Source organism: Eleutherodactylus coqui, chromosome 13 (assembly GCF_035609145.1).
Source record: "Eleutherodactylus coqui strain aEleCoq1 chromosome 13, aEleCoq1.hap1, whole genome shotgun sequence".
In the NCBI taxonomy this organism is placed as follows: Eukaryota; Metazoa; Chordata; class Amphibia; order Anura; family Eleutherodactylidae; genus Eleutherodactylus; species Eleutherodactylus coqui.
Window position 1 is genome coordinate 35,145,958 of NC_089849.1, and position 15,723 is coordinate 35,161,680.

Below are 15,723 nucleotides of genomic sequence, written 5' to 3' on the forward strand. Positions count from 1 at the left end.
CGTAACTCCCATAGAAGGTAATAATGGTTACGTAAAGAGCGTAACCACAGTGAGCTACGCATTTTCCCTACATCTCAGGGTTTACGGAAACAGCGTAGCTTGTGCTACGCCACTTACGCAACTTAAATTCACTTTTATGGGAGTTACGAAAATAGCGTAAACACCAGTTCGGCTGTTTGCGTACTCCCTGCCATCTCTGGCCGCGGAATTAGGATGACTATTACTATCTCAACCCCTTTCGTATATATCACGTGATGCTGGGTAGGATGAAGACAATGGGGAAAATGTATAAAAAAAAAGGGATGAGTGACAGGTCCGCAGACACGTTTAGCCCACATAAGCCATCCTCCATTCTGATTGGCTACACTATGACAGGCTCTGTTCGTTGATTGGCTAATTTCTGTCCCACCTTTATCTACGTCACCGGTTGCTGACGGCGCGCAAAGTGAGACGTTACTTCCGGAGCCGTGTTGCACGAGCCGGTGTTTTAAGTGAGGGCAGATTACAAGCGGACACATCATGTCCTCCCTGCTGAAAGTGGACCAGGAGCTGAAGAAGAAGGTGAGCGGCGCCCGGGGGGAGGTGGAGCTACTGTGAGGGGGTGTGGAGGACCCGGGCAGAACGAGGCCGGGGAACAGCCGCTGTTCTGTGGCCGGAAGGCTTTGTCGTGACATGGAAGTAGTCGCGGTATGTCCCCGAGCAGCGGGCTGTCCTCAGTGCTCTGTGCCCGGCTGCTGGAGTGTGGCAGGAGGTGGGGCGGGCCCACGTGGGGCAGACAATGTGGAGTCACATGTGGTCACACACTGCCAGTCACCCCGCGGGGCCTGCTCTTCGCACGTGGCGTGGGGGCATTTAATTATTAAAGGGCTGCTCCTGCACTATTACTATTGATGACCTGATCTCTGGATAGTAGATCTGCCGCCCGGGATCATCTGCACTGACAGCTAGGAAGAGTCCAGGAATACCCCTTATAAGCCCCCCTAGGGATCCTGTAGACACATGGAGAGGCTGAGTAGACCACCCCCGGTACCGATCCCCCTCGGCCGATGTTCTTCTGCCGCAGTGATGTTTTCTGTACGTTGATCTAAAGGCTTAATTGGATAAAACGATGCGTCATGCTGCGCTATTCAGTCCCGTAACATACCAGAATCCACCTTGGCAACCTGACGGGCGCTATTCTAGTCAGCGGGGTCCATCTGCATGTTGCTCCCTGCTATCACTGTTCTGCTCCTACAAGGGATCCTTCACGCTGGCCATCGTGATTTTGCTGCGAGAAAATCATGGCAAAAGTCTCCTCTTTGTTCCTGCGTATCTTGAGCGCCGGCGATGCTTTCCTGATCTCAGATCGCAGTTTCTAATGTTAAAAGCGCATTGCACGAAAATCGCAAGTTCATGCGATAAAAAGGAGGCTTTATAAGGAAATGGGAGATTTAAAAAAAAAAAAAAAAAATGCAGAAAGATGGGACAAGCAGCGATTTTCTTTCTTTATTTTTTTTTCCCCCCACTCCATTGCAGGAGTGAACACAACACAAATGAAGGGGGGCATTAAAGAACGCCGTCAAATGCGTTTGAAAGCACCGCTAAAAATTGAGGTAAAATGCTGCATTTTCAAATGTAGTGTTTGCTAACGCCTGTGTAAGCGGCCTAAGGCTACCTACACACGGGCGAGCACGATCTTGGCCCGAGAAACTCATGCCGCTATTGCGCTCGCCACGTGCGTTTTCACACCGAGGTGCTTTCCTGAATCACCTGCCATCACTTCTGGTCCACCTGTGCGGCTTTCAGGTGCGTTAGAGGATCAGCAGGTGTTTCCCGTTGTTTTCAATGGGAAGCCTCGTACCGCACTCATGTTCACATTGTGCGCCGTGTGTTTTACTGTCCCATTGTAAACGCAGGACAGGCGGCTATTTTTTCGGTAGTGATGGAAAATATCGCACATGTATATGACTCCATTCAAAAGAATGGGCTCGATATTCGTGTGAGATTTGTGAAACCGCCCTTGGGCGGTAAAGCTAGTTGTAGATTTTTCCTTTCCCCCCTTGTTTGGGAACCCCGAACATCGTTCAGGGGAGTTGAATGCCGCTGTCAGGGTTAACAGCTCTGATGAGTCGCGCGGCTTATAGGAGCTGTTGCCGCTGTGTCGGCTGTAAGAAACAGCCAGCACCCCCGTTGTATGGAGGGAGAGCGCTCCGCAATCTCTCTTCATACATATCCCGACACTGCAGGACATAAATGGACATCCTATGGCGTTAAGGGGTTAACAGATTGCATAAAAAAAAAATTAAAAAGTTTTACTTATTGATGCGGAGTTTGTGTCGGAATATCTGTATTAAATGGGGACGATCCGCATCATGGCCACCGACAAGGTGGTGAGCGGTAAGTCACTGGGCATTCCATTTCAGCTTGTCAAAAGTTGTCCGGTGTAAAGTCAGTCCTGCATAAGTGACCCCCCCCCACCCCCCCCGGCCCCTATAAACAATATCTTGGCAACTAATGAATGGTCGTCGCTCTGTGTAAAAGCCAACAAATGCCTCATTTGGGTGCCTCAGCGACTCTGATAGTGGTTCTGTGTACGGCCAAATGCCCACGGACGGATATGACACAAGTCACCCACCGCAGGTGGCGCACGACGACCTGTTTACATAAAACCATTCAAGAATCTTGCGCAAGTTTTGTGCGTTTCAAGAGGATGAAAACCGATGAGAATGTGACCCCCGTTCTTCTGCACGGACTCAGTGTGGAGATATACCCGTGAGTCGCACCTCGCTAGAAGCGCAGGGATTGGTTGTTGAAAATTAGGCTTTCAAAAAGATTCTATGACTAGCCGTCCTGGAATATACAAAGTGGCCACAAAAATGAGCAGAGCGCCGCACTGTTATGGAAGCTGGCCAAAAATATCTGTTGCCACAGCAACCAATCACGGCGCAGCTTTCATTTTACTTCAACAGTATTAGAAATTAAACTGAGCTCTGATTGGTTGCTATAGATGACAAAAATTACAAGGGAAGTCAGTGAGTTTTTTTTTTTGTTTTGTTTTTTTTTTAATTACGCCAGTATTCGTCACAGAGTGCTGAAGAGATAGTTATATAATCACATTCACTCACACGGGTGTATGGGGGTTGTGTATTATGCGTACATTTTTATGTGCGTAGTACACAGTTGGGGCTCATTCACACAGACGTATTGTCCCCGCGTGTTCATGCATATTTCCCGTGTGTACAAGTGGTGAAGATGCAAATAGTTGGTTGCTGGTGTAGTACACTGCATTGCTTCGGTAGTGCAGTGTACTGTACTCTAATGAAATGTCATCATCCCCCAAGTGGAATTTATGGCTCAGTCACACTGATGTAGGCAATTTCAGTCAGTGACGAATACACAAACATACAGTGACAATTTATGTCCCTCCTGCGCAATCTCCTGGTGACATGCGTAAAAAACTCAGTAAATACGCATGCTACTGCGTAGTTGTGTTTTACGCAGTTCAATTGACGTAAAATACATCGGTGTGAATGCGCCCTTACACCTGTACAAAGCTCTCCTCCCAGTAATCCTCTCCAGATTTAGGCCCCCCCAGTATGATTTGCGCAGTAATACACCCTGGAGCACCGCCATTCACATAGAAGTATGGCCGCTCACACACTCGACTGCAGCGGGACTCATATTACACACTTGTAAGGCTACCTCCACTCGGGGGAGAGCGATATGTGGCTGAGAAACCCGGTCTAATACGAGGGGCTGCTGATAAGTCTTTGGCTTAATCCAGAAAGAAACGAGATCGGAAGATGAAACCTTACATTTCTTCCACATACTCTCCACTGATGCCAGCACGCTTCTTACATCGGTATTCCAAGTTCTGTAAGGCCTCCTTCCCACGAATGGATTTACGCCGCGTAAATTCGCGGCAAAAATCCGCTGCGTTGCCCCCTGCTATTAGGTTCTATTGAACCTAATAGCACAATGCTCACGGTGCGGAATTTCGCACCGTGAAATCTCCCGTCCTCACCCGCAGCATGTCCTATTTGCCGCGGGTGTACGCGCTGACGGCTTCCATTGCAGTCAATGGAAGCCGTCCGTTCACGCTATCTCCCGCTGCAACCAGCGGAAGATAGCGTGAAAAAACGCTTCCCCGCCTACCGCCGCGCGTCACGTGACGCGGCCGGCCGCGTCATGTGACGTGGTGGGCGTGTCACATGACGCGACAGCGGTGGGCGGGGAAGCGTCTTCACGCTATCTTCCGCTGGTAAGTATGGGGTCTCTGGGGGGCGCCGTGACGGGCTTCACTGCGGAATATTACGCGGCGGAGCCCGTCACGCTCGTGTGAAGCCGGCTTAAGCCTTGCAAAAAGAAGTATTTTGGTTGTGCCTCAAACCAGTCATCCGTAGCAGAAATGGTGTGAAATTTGGTCCCCTTGATGTGTTTCTTCAGGTTTGGAAACAGATGCTAGTCGGAGGGAGCTAGATCTGGTGAATAAGGTGGGTGGTCAACCAGCCGGAAGCCTAGCTCCACCAGTTTTGCCGTGGTCGCTTGTGCAGTGTGAGCGGAGGAGTTGTCGTCTTGCAGGAACAAGATTCCTTTGGACAGCTTACTGCGCCTTTTGGCCTTCAGAGCTACCTTCAATTGGTCCAAAAGTTCAATGTAATACCTTGCATTGATGGTGGAACCATTTTGAAGGTAGTCCACTAGCAGCACGCCCTCCTTATCCCAGAACACAGATGCCATCACCTTAGTGGCTGACCTTCTTTGGGCGAGGAGAACCACTGTGCCTCCACTCTTTTGACTGCTCCTTGGTTTCAGGGTCATACAGCTAAATCCAGGTCTCATCCATAGTGACCAGTCGGTCCAGGAAGTTCTTATCAGTCCGGAAACGCTGACAAATGGACCGGGACGTTTTCACTCGCATGCTTTTCTGATCTGTTGTCAAACATTTGGGGACCCACTTTGCAGATAGCTTCTTCATGGATAATGACACAAACACGTTCACCAGAAATCCCCGATGCGAGAAATTGGCCGACACCTCTCCCCCCTCCCCCTCCCCTTCCCACCCATCTCCAGTGTTTGCACTGAGGATGGGTCTTCTGGCGAATGCGTCTAGTCTGGCAACCATCGGCACAGGATGGACATCTCATCGCCACTAAGGGGAAAAACGTCTTCGTGAAATTCGAGAGCTCTACTCGAGTAACGAACCCCATTGACTACAATGGGAGACTCGAGCATTTTTGTATGTGGGACGCCGGGTGCCGAGCTTTTTTTTTTTTGGTTCGTGTCTCCCCCCTACTGGCACGTCACAGCAGGGAGGGGCAAAAAATTGTGGCGGTGTCAAACACGGCGTGATGCTCGTTCGAGTAACAAGCACCATTGAGTACGCTAATACTTGAACGAGCATCAAGCTCGGCAGAGTACGTTCGCTCAACTCCAGCGTTAATGTATTTCTTCTTTTTCCCAACAGGTCGATTGTTTCCGAGAGAGAATAACAAATGAGGTAAAAGACAATGTGTTTTCCTTACTTTTACAGATTATTTCTTTTTTTTAACTTTTTGTGACTTTCTAGCGATGTGCTGTCCAACATCCCGCTTTTATTTGAAGCTTTGCACTTCTGATGGAAGCAGTAGTCAAGGATGGGCCAAGAGTGCCCCCTATAGTGCCTGCTAATTTTCTAGATTAGCTTTTATGTTGCTTTACCCTTTCATGCCCGCGGCTCATTGATGCTCCTGTGTCCAGGTCATATTCAGCAGTTCTGGTTATTCCACTCTCAAATAAGAACTGCTTTCTGCCGCTGTATTTTGCCCCCCATTTCTCTGATAAGGCTGTGTGAGATGATTCGGGCGTCCGCCGCTCAGGATCCACACGGTCAGTGTAGTGGACCAGACGTTCATCTTAGGAGATGGGAAGAAAAGTGGCCTAGCTGGCTGCACTCCCATTGAAACCAATAGGAGCTGAAGCACTTATTACACTTCCACAGCCGTCCCTGGTGTCAGCGGCCGAAGTGCAAAAGTGTAATAGTCAGCTTCAGCTCCCATTGACTTCAGTGCGAGTGAAGCCAGATAGGCCAATTCCCTTCCCATCCCCTATGACTCATTACAGTCCACTACATGGAGAGCAGGGTGGGCGATCTGCTGACCGCCAAAGATCCCAATGAGCTGGTCCCTGGCAATTAACGATTGATGACCTCTCTTAAAGCTTAGGGCGTTAATAGTTTTTGTGTAGAGAACCCCTTTATGACATTGGCTTATAGTTACGCCCTCACACCTTGAAAATATGCGTAAAGTTTTTGTAACTAAACAGACTGATGATTGTGTAAACCTTATTCTATTCTTTAAGGCTGAAGACCTCGTTGCAAGTTTCTTCCCAAAGAAGTTACTGGAGCTGGACGCACTTCTTAAGGTAACTGAGTCCAGCAGACAATAGAAGGTGGTACAGACTTGGTTAAAATCAGGGAAAGTGCCCAATAAAGGGACTCGACCGGCACCATAAATGGCTCTAAAGGGACTTGGTGGATGTGAGGATTAGACGGACCTCACTGCAGGGGCTGTCATCTCTACCAGAATGGGGTCTGCATCCTGAATGTTGAATTGGCATTCTCCAGCTTCTTACACTGGCAATACATTCTTGTAGCCCATCGCTGCCCCTACCCGCTTCCCTGTAAGCATGCTCTTTATTGGCCAAGTGCTTTGTCCGTAGGGAAAGGCCAACGTTATTCCAGAGATGTTTAACCAGCAGCTTATCTGCCGTTGGGTAGAATGATCAAGTATATTGAAATCCACGTACATACGCCATCAGCCGGTGCATCGGTGTATTTGACCATCAGTCTGTGTACCGCAGGCTTCCAGGTTCTGATGTTCTGTTCATGGAGCTCTGCTTCTCTTACATTTTCCTCTCTTTCAGGAACCGATGCTAAATGTACAAGATCTCTCGCAGATCCATTGTGAAATGAATTTGGTAGTTCCAGATCCCATTATTCTTTCCAACAGTCATGATGGAATTGATGCAGTAAGTTCTTAAGTGTTGTAAGAACTTGGCACATGTTCACAGCTTGCTTATTTTTTGTTTTGTTTGTAGCTATGCCCTACACTTCCATAGGGTATAATGGGCCTGGCAAATGCCCAAAGAATTTCCTTTTGACGTACTTGTGTGTTAACAAAGGCAGCCCAACTTTTTTTTTTTTTCCTGTACGGAGAAGCGTGGGCGGCCGCCATATGTTCATTTCACATATTAAGAACTTTTTTTTTTTTCCTATGGATGTAGGAGGGCCTAACCTGCTGTAGCTGCCCTACAACAACTAGTTACATGCGATGGCGTTCTAGTTTTTGGTTCCTGAACTGTTATGAGTATTGTATCATTTACCTGCTGATACCATTCACATCTTATTTGGGCTGTACATTGGGAGCGTTCAGTGACATACGTCGGCCATTGGTTGCATTGTAAAATAACCCTACGTGCCCTTTGGGGTGGGGAGGGGGGGTTCTAGTATATAATATAATCTATAGAAGAAATAATTTAGCTGCGTCCCACTCTACGGAAAAGTCCGATCTTGGCTGATGCACGCCAGCCGATTGGAGGCCTAAACTTGTGTACTGGGGGCTTTTCTGTGCATATGTAGAATGTGTTCACAAAACAAAATGTGAGGACTGCCTAAAGGTCCTTTCGCAAGGGCTGAAATGCATATTGAACAACAATCGGTACATTTTATTTTACACTGCCCGAGAACCTGCCTATGGGGGCAAACGATTGCTGCTAAGATCGTTCATTCCCATCGGCTAGCTGTACATCTCCCTGCTTATACGGCAGTACATCTCATCTCCCCATCAGCGAGCATTTTTATTTATTTGGAAGAACTCCAGGCTTGATAACTGGCCTATGTAAAAGGACCTTAAGACCACAGCTAAAGGCTCATTTACATGCAAAGACAATCGTTCAAACGATTGAAAGATTGACAGTTTTAGCGATCGTTTTGCATAAAGTACTTATGGGCATTAATGCCCATTAGCACTTTAACAGCTTCATTTGCATGTAAATGAGCCTCCAGCAGCTGTTTGCAAATGTTTGCATGTTGTTTGGACTTTGCACTTAGCTGCATTGTCTTCACAGGGGTTGCCACGGGCTGTCAGCTGAATACAATGTAATCAGCTGCTTTCATGGAGAACACAGCGTGCAGTCCCTGCTATCTCTCTCTGGCTGAACGATGGATTTTATGCTTACCTAAAAATCATTGTTCACCCAAAGAGTGACAGATGGAAACGTTTACACGCAACGATTAATGCTCAAAAGCAATAGTTTGAAAGAATTTTGAGCAATAATCGTTACATGTAAATGAGGCTTAATTTACGTTAGTGTGATTGCATGTCTAAAATTATCTTATTGTAGGTTAAAGTGACTTGTTATCAACCTAGATTTAAAGAAAAAAAAATCTGACATGTTATTTTAAAGTGACCCTTCTGTCACAGGGAAAAATTCATCCCAGCACTGGTAACCCGGTGTCCTCCATTCCCACACTTGTGCGGTGGATATGCCAGTTTACATACCCTTTTTGGCCTTCTAACTTGGTGATAGCGCTTCTGACTACCTGATGCATGCTGGGCGGTAATGATGCAGCGATAGGCTAAATGCTGCTCTGATTTACTAGCGCTGCTCATGTGAGCACTGTTGGCCAATCCGAAAGCAGTGTGAACTGTCTCAGACTGCTGATGCACAGGATAGTGAGGAGCCATGTTGGAAGGCTGCAGATGCCTGATATTACTCCCTAGCTCGGGACAAATTTTGTCCGTGTGACCGGAGGGTCGCTTTAGTATAACATGGCAAAAATAAATAGTTGGAGATAGATGGCTATTCTATAAAAGCAGGCAGTACGATGTCCCGTTCGTATGCTATATCTACCTTATTTTTGGGACGTGGGGTGGGGGAAGGGGGCTTAGGCGTCCCGATGCCTCGCGATGGTCGGCGGCACTGTGGCAAGCTGCAGTGTCCTCTGGGCTGACATCTCAGCTTCTTTCTGGTGACGGGGCTTTGAATACCCCACCTCCAGCAAAGCAAGAGCTGTGATTGGATCGAGCGCCAGCCAATCACAGCCATTCAGTAATGTCATTCACGGAATGACTGTGAATGAGCGACGGCTGTGATTGCCTGGTGCTCTATTTAATCACAGCGCTTGCTTTGCTGGAGGTGGGGTATTCAGAGCCCAGTCACCAGAAAGAAGCGCAGATGTCAGTTTAGAGGACGCTGCAGCACCGCCAGAGACCATCGGCATGCCGTTGGTCAGGTGAGTTTTTTTTTTTTTTTCTTTAAATGTAGGTTAGCTGGAGCTTATTTTCAGGGAAGGGCTTGTATTTCCAGCCTCCCCCGAAAACCGGGATAGGTCGTATTATCGGGGAAACACGGTAGTTGCCAGTGGTTAATCTCTGATCCGGGGTAAGTGAAATATTTTTAGAGAAGTTTTCCGCACTCACGATGGTTTAATGGCATGTGTTTTTGTTCAGATGGAACAGATGCCTTTACTGGTATCCTGAGAGTGCGGCCATGTTCTGTGACAATAACTGTATACATTATACTCTGTCGGTAATGACAAGGAAATGGTTTGTTTACTCTTTAACAGCCAACTCTTAAGAAGAGAAAACTGGAAGATGGAGACGATAACTGTGCAGGTGACTCTTTACTCTTCCTCCTGTTTATCGGCCACATGCTAAATGTTACTGAGAATAATGGTCAGCACTTCCTGTAGTGGGGATGGACAAGGTACAAGACTGTCTCCATCTGAAGTAGTCGCACCTCCAGACATGTCTGTTATGGTAAACACTTGTGTTCCTCAGGAGTAATAAGGGGATAATATCATCTGATGGCGAGGAGAGGAGAAAGTTCACTTTAATATACCAGCTAGCCTCGCATCAGACAGCACATGGATACCGGTCTGTCTGATTTACACACAGGCAGCACATTGACATAGAATCATAGAATGGTAGAGTTGGAAGGGAACTCCGGGGTCATCGGGTCCAACCCCCTGCTCAGTGCAGGATCACTAAATCATCCCAGACAGATATTTGCAGACTTCCATTGAAGGAGACCTCATCACCTCCCATGGTAACCTGTTCCACTCAGTGATCACCCTCACTGTCTAATATCTAATTTGTGTCTCGTCCCTTTCAGTTTCATCTCATTGCTTCTAGTCTTGTACAAATGAGAATAGGGCTGATCCCTCTGCACTGTGACGGCCCTTCAGATATTTGTAGACCGCTATTAAGTCTCCTCTCAGCCTTTTTTTGCAAGCGAAACATTCACAATCCTTTAATTGTTCCTCATGGGACATGATTTGCAGACCGCTCACCATCCTGGTAACTCTTCACTGAACTTGCTCCAGTTTGTCTGTCTTTTTTTTTTTTTTTTTTAAAGTGGGGTGCCCAGAACTGGACACAGTGTTCAAGATTACTGATTAAGGAAGAGAAGAGGGGGATAATGACCTCATGTGATCTAGACTCTATGCTTCTCTTAATACATCCTAGAATTGGGTTTGCCTTTTTGGCTGCTGCATCACATTGTTGACTCATGTTCAGTCTAGGGTCTATTAGAATACCCAGGTCTTTTTCACTAAGATGCTGCTTAGGCTGAATCCACCCATTCTGTATGCGCTTTTTTTCATTTTTCTTCCTTAGATGTAGAACTTTGCATTTCACCTGTCGTGCTAGCGTGTCCTATTTCTCATCCATGGTACAGATAGGAATAGGATGATTATATATCGTCCGACTCGCATGTTAAAAAACAGCATTGAGACAGAACTATAAGCTTTAATATGTGAAGCTAAGACCGAAGTACCCACTGTGAGTCCCTCATTAAACTGCGCTTCTAAAAACTATTTGACGTGCCATAAGTTTTGATTGCTGGGGTCTGGCTGCCGTGACCCCTGCCACCGATCAGTAGAATGAGCCAGCTAAAGGGCTTGTTTGAGCACCAACACGGCTAGCTGAACATTGGCTTATAGACATTCTGTTCAGCCTGACTTCAGCTGGCAAGCAGTGATGGTGCTCGGATGAGCACTTCAGTTGGTTCATTCTAGTCATCATTTTTTTTTTTTTTTTTCCTCCTTGGTCATAAAAATACATAGTTGTGCGCTGAAATTACTAAAATGGCAAATGCTTCCATTTCCCCCCTCATGTAGGTACCAAAGTGTTTGTGATGCCTAACGGGATGCTGAAGAGTAACGCCCCACTTGTTGAGATCATTGAAAGAGTAAAACCTGAGATAAGACTACTCATAGAGAAATGCAACACGGTGAGTGTTCTCTATATGTATGCAGTGCTCGCTTTATCATGCTCTGGAGGGGCAGGTTATCAGCACATCATCTGTGTGTTGGGTAGTTTTTTTTGGTTTTCTTTTAATTAAACTGTTGATCATTTTTATCAAAACCGTGACAGATAATGTACAGACTTAGGATGTTCATTTACACGCAACAATTATCTCTCAAAATTCGTTCAAACAACCGCAAATGAGCAATAATCGTTGCGTGTAAACGCAGCCATCATGCACTTTTTGTCTGAATGATTTTAAGGTGAACTTAAAATCCATCGTTCAACTGCAGAGAGACAAAGGATCTCAACAGACCGCATGCTGTGTTCTCAGTGGGAGTCGGGAGATTACATTGTATTCTACCGGCAGCCCGGATGAGAACAATGCAGCTGTGTGCAGAGCCCAGCCCACATGCAAACAGCTCCCGAAAGCCCATTTACATGCAAATTAAGATGATAGTGTTAACCCTTTCCAATCCACTGTCTGACATCTGAACACATTATGATTTAAGGCTGTAGAGCTCTGATGTTGAAAGACAGCCGTCGGGGTTCTCTTACTGTATATTGCCAGCCTCTTTGCTGTCGGAGCCTATGACATGTGTCACCTCATGCAGTACTGGCTTTAGCCAGCATATAGCGCCGATGTATAATGGCAGAAAAAGAGTAAGCCCCCCCCTAGGAATACAAATTGGATTGGAAAGGGTTAATGAATATCGGTGTCCATTAACACTTTTTGCAAAATGAAAGCTTTAGCAATCAATCGTTTGAAAGATTATCTTTGCATGTAAATGGGCCTTAACTCATAGCCGACCTATTTGGACAATCAATAGAATCATTTTGGGATTATTGAAAGCTGCAATGCAGAGCACTTGCTCAAACCAAACCTTTAAAAGACAGACAGGACAAAAGACGCAGTGGGGTGGAGAGCAGGTAAATTTTGGACAAGTGAAGCAATTGTTGCCTGACTAACTTTAAGAATAATGAACTTGGGCAAATTTCAATCCTTTTTTTTTTTTTTTTTTTTTTTTTCATTTAAGGTAAAAATGTGGGTTCAACTCCTTATCCCAAGGATAGAAGACGGAAACAACTTTGGGGTGTCAATCCAGGTAAGGAACTTTGTGTTTAGTAAATGATTTACTGTGTAATTTAATAGGGGTTTATCACATCATAGGATGGGGGATAAGTGTCTGATTGGAAGGGTCTGACTGTGGGAGCCTCAACAATCGCAAGAACTGGGGTCCAGAGTGCCATGAATGAGTAGACCAACAGTCATGCATGCACACTACAGCTCCATTCAGCTGAACCCCCTCAGGTTTTCCGTCGGCCACTAATGGGCCTTCGGCTAGGCAGCTGTGTTCTTACAGCAGCCTATTCTAAGGTCTGTACGAGAATCCTGTGCAGGAAATGCCGGGTACTGGAGGTTAGTAGACAGCTGGGACCCTACACTGATTGCCCGAAGCGGAGAGACCTCTGTACCGTCCATTTAACACCTTGCATACCGAAATTAATAGCGATAACAGCATGTTAAGAGGGTGACAGGGAGGTAGCTGCTCCTGTCATTTATCGGCACACTGCAATGCAATCATGGGGTACGGATGAACCTGCCTGGCATGCTGGCCTATCGGGGTCTGATTGTTAGTCGTTCAAAGACCGACTATACTGCACTACATGTGATGGTTTGCTCACTGCTATACTACACTGCACATCTTCAAGTTTTTTATATAGCGCCAATGTCAGAAGTTGTGTTCTCTCGCTGCTCTAAAAAAAAACCCCAAAAAAACCAAACTTATAGGCACCCAACAATGGTACCAATAAAAACTCTAGTTCGCTACGCAAAAAAGAAGCCCTCATACAGCCATGTCAACAGAAAAATAAAGTTATGGCTTTTGAGTATGGAGATATAAATCCATCACCTACAAAGAAAAAAAAATTGTTGCGTCCTCATAGGCAAAATAGTGTTTGTCCGTAAGGGGGTAAAATCTGCTATTGGCAGCTTCTAGAGGTGCGCAAGTGACCTCACTGTATGGGAAGCCGGACCAATATGTGCCGTAATGCCTCCTACAGTCATAGTTGACATTTTGTTATTGGTCATCAAGCTTTACTCCACGCCTCCTCGTACTTCTTACTACATCTCCGCAGGGTCTTCCCCTTCAGTTAGTCTTACGGCTGCCCATTTTCTCATTGTTTAGGAAGAGACTGTGGCGGAGTTGCGGACAGTAGAGAGTGAAGCGGCGTCCTACCTAGACCAGATCTCCAGGTGAGGTTCATGACCCATGTTGCCGTGTGGAAGGAATTCTCCTCGGCATGATGACCTTTTCCTATATCTAATGGCCCGCTTTACACTGGACGATTATCATTGAGCGTTGTTCACATTCCCGCGATCCCCTGGGAATGTGACCGCTTAGTCATCCTGTGTAAACGGCAGTCATTCTGTCCTGAACGGCTGTCCGCTTACTGTGAATGGAGGGGGGAGAGTTCATGCTTCTAACGTTCTCATATGCTCCTATTTTCAGATACTACATCACCCGGGCAAAGCTGGTTTCTAAAATAGCTAAATATCCTCATGTGGTAGGTAGCCCCCGCCGGCCTCTTGTTGCCGACCATTGACTTGCATGAACTCATATCTTGTAATTGCCACACTAACTTATTTTTTTCTTTTCTGCTCTTCAGGAAGATTATCGGCGTACGGTCACAGAAATAGACGAAAAGGAATATATTAGTTTACGGCTAATTATCTCAGAGCTGAGGAACCAATATGTAAGAATCCCCGCGTCCTTATGACTTATGATGTATGCATGTTATGGTTGTTAAGGGGAACTTGGCACCACCTACGAGGACCATAAACTACATTATGGTGTTCATAGGGCAGGTCCCGAGGAGTCAAGGGTGGCGCTCTACATATTTGCCTTCCTTCCCCGTTCCTGCGCTGTTATCTGTGGAAGTTGGCGCAAAAACAGTACAGCGGAGCCCCCCCCCCCCCCCTTATCAGAACAAGGAGAAAAAAATCAGAAGGGCCAGATTCGACACTTGCTGGACAAACCCCATTGAATATAATGGGTCCTGTCCATCTCTCCACCATTTTGCCGAATGAAATGGCGCAGCATGCTGTGTAATTTCATGCTGCTTCTCCGTTGGACGCGTGGATGTGAACGTGCCCTAAGGTGTAAAATGAGAATATCCTTCCCTTTAAGAGTTCCTAATGGCACCCACATCTGTAATACCCATATTAATCCATCCAGACGGTGACCCGTGATTGATCGCTCCCCAGATTGTATTTTCAACGCGCTAGAGCTGTAATCTTATGTTTGTTTTTTAGGTGACGTTGCACGATATGATCCTCAAAAACATTGAGAAAATTAAGAGGCCCAGAAACAGCAATGCTGAAACCCTCTACTAGCCACCGTGTCCTCGTGCCCCGCCCCCACCCTAAACTTTTTAGTTTTTATTTTAAATATTTTTTTTTCTTCCTTGAACTTAAAAGGAGTAAAGACCATCATTGCCTTGTTTAGACTTTTGACATCCTTACCACCAAGAAGAGAAAGAAACGGACGCTGGAAATCGGTGTGTAGGCTTTTAATTGTTTAAAACGGCCCCTTTTCAATTGAAATTGACTGCTCAATAATTGTAAGGCAGCACTAGTCGATGACCAGGAACACCGAAGCCTCATCCCATGTGGAGCGCTGTAGCCCGAATCCTGGAGTTTTCTACAAGCGGTGGTCACAGTCCTTTCTGGCACTTTGTGCGTGTTCTGAACAAATGCTAAATTACTTGGTTTTGGTCAGTATGAAAGTTTTTGAAAAGTCGTGAGCTGTCCTCTTGCGGAGTGGCAGGTCACTGCTGCTGCAGAACACCTTTACTAATCTTCTTACTGTTGTGGAATCTTCCGTTGTGTAATAGGGCCTATGGTGGTACTTCGGCTTTGTGAAATTTAACATCTGTATATGTGTTATGCTGATTGCCCCATCTAAAAGTGTATCCACTTAGGCCTCAGTCACACTAGCGTATTTTGGGCTGAGTGCTGTCGGTAATTCCATGGACAGCGCACACCCCATTATAGCCTATGAGGTTATACACAAGGACGGTTTTCACATAGATGGTCTGCATGAAAAAAACTCGTGCAAACGAGAAGATGGAACAATGCCTCTACAGCGCCACCTATTAGAAGGCAGCATGCCTGCAAGTCAATGCCACACCTTGCAACAAGACTTGTTAAAAGGCCTGACATTGACTTGCAGGAACACTTCCTTCTAATAGGTGGCGCTGTAGAGGCATTGTTCCATCTTCCAATCTGCATAAACTTCCCAGAGGAGCATGCATGGCCTTATAAGCCTCCTCACACTTACAAGGTGCTCTCCCTAAGGAGAAACTCTACCCTTCCAAAAGAACTCATGGTATGTCCGATTTCTTTTCATTTCACAAATCCATATGCGATGTCCGTGTACATCAGACGGCACAT

The 15,723-nt window shown here is 46.3% G+C and overlaps 1 protein-coding gene across 1 annotated transcript; it reads left to right on the forward strand.

Annotated features, from left to right (window-relative positions):
* The first annotated feature begins 437 nt into the window (after positions 1-437).
* Positions 438-15,421, forward strand: PSME3 (proteasome activator subunit 3). The gene is made up of 11 exons (XM_066586702.1): positions 438-561; positions 5,447-5,479; positions 6,319-6,381; positions 6,883-6,987; positions 9,587-9,635; positions 11,141-11,253; positions 12,305-12,373; positions 13,457-13,524; positions 13,781-13,835; positions 13,938-14,024; positions 14,584-15,421. The coding sequence occupies exons 1-11, from the start codon at positions 520-522 to the stop codon at positions 14,662-14,664; spliced, it is 765 nt and encodes a 254-aa protein (XP_066442799.1). The 5' UTR covers positions 438-519; the 3' UTR covers positions 14,665-15,421.
* The last annotated feature ends 302 nt before the right edge of the window (positions 15,422-15,723 follow it).

Bases quoted from the DNA above. Each gene is read 5' to 3' on its own strand.
- PSME3 (XM_066586702.1), top strand. From the start codon at position 520: ATGTCCTCCCTGCTGAAAGTGGACCAGGAGCTGAAGAAGAAG. The intron at 9,636-11,140 runs GTGACTCTTTAC...CCCCTCATGTAG, and splicing joins TGGAGACGATAACTGTGCAG to GTACCAAAGTGTTTGTGATG. The intron at 12,374-13,456 runs GTAAGGAACTTT...CTCATTGTTTAG, and splicing joins ACTTTGGGGTGTCAATCCAG to GAAGAGACTGTGGCGGAGTT.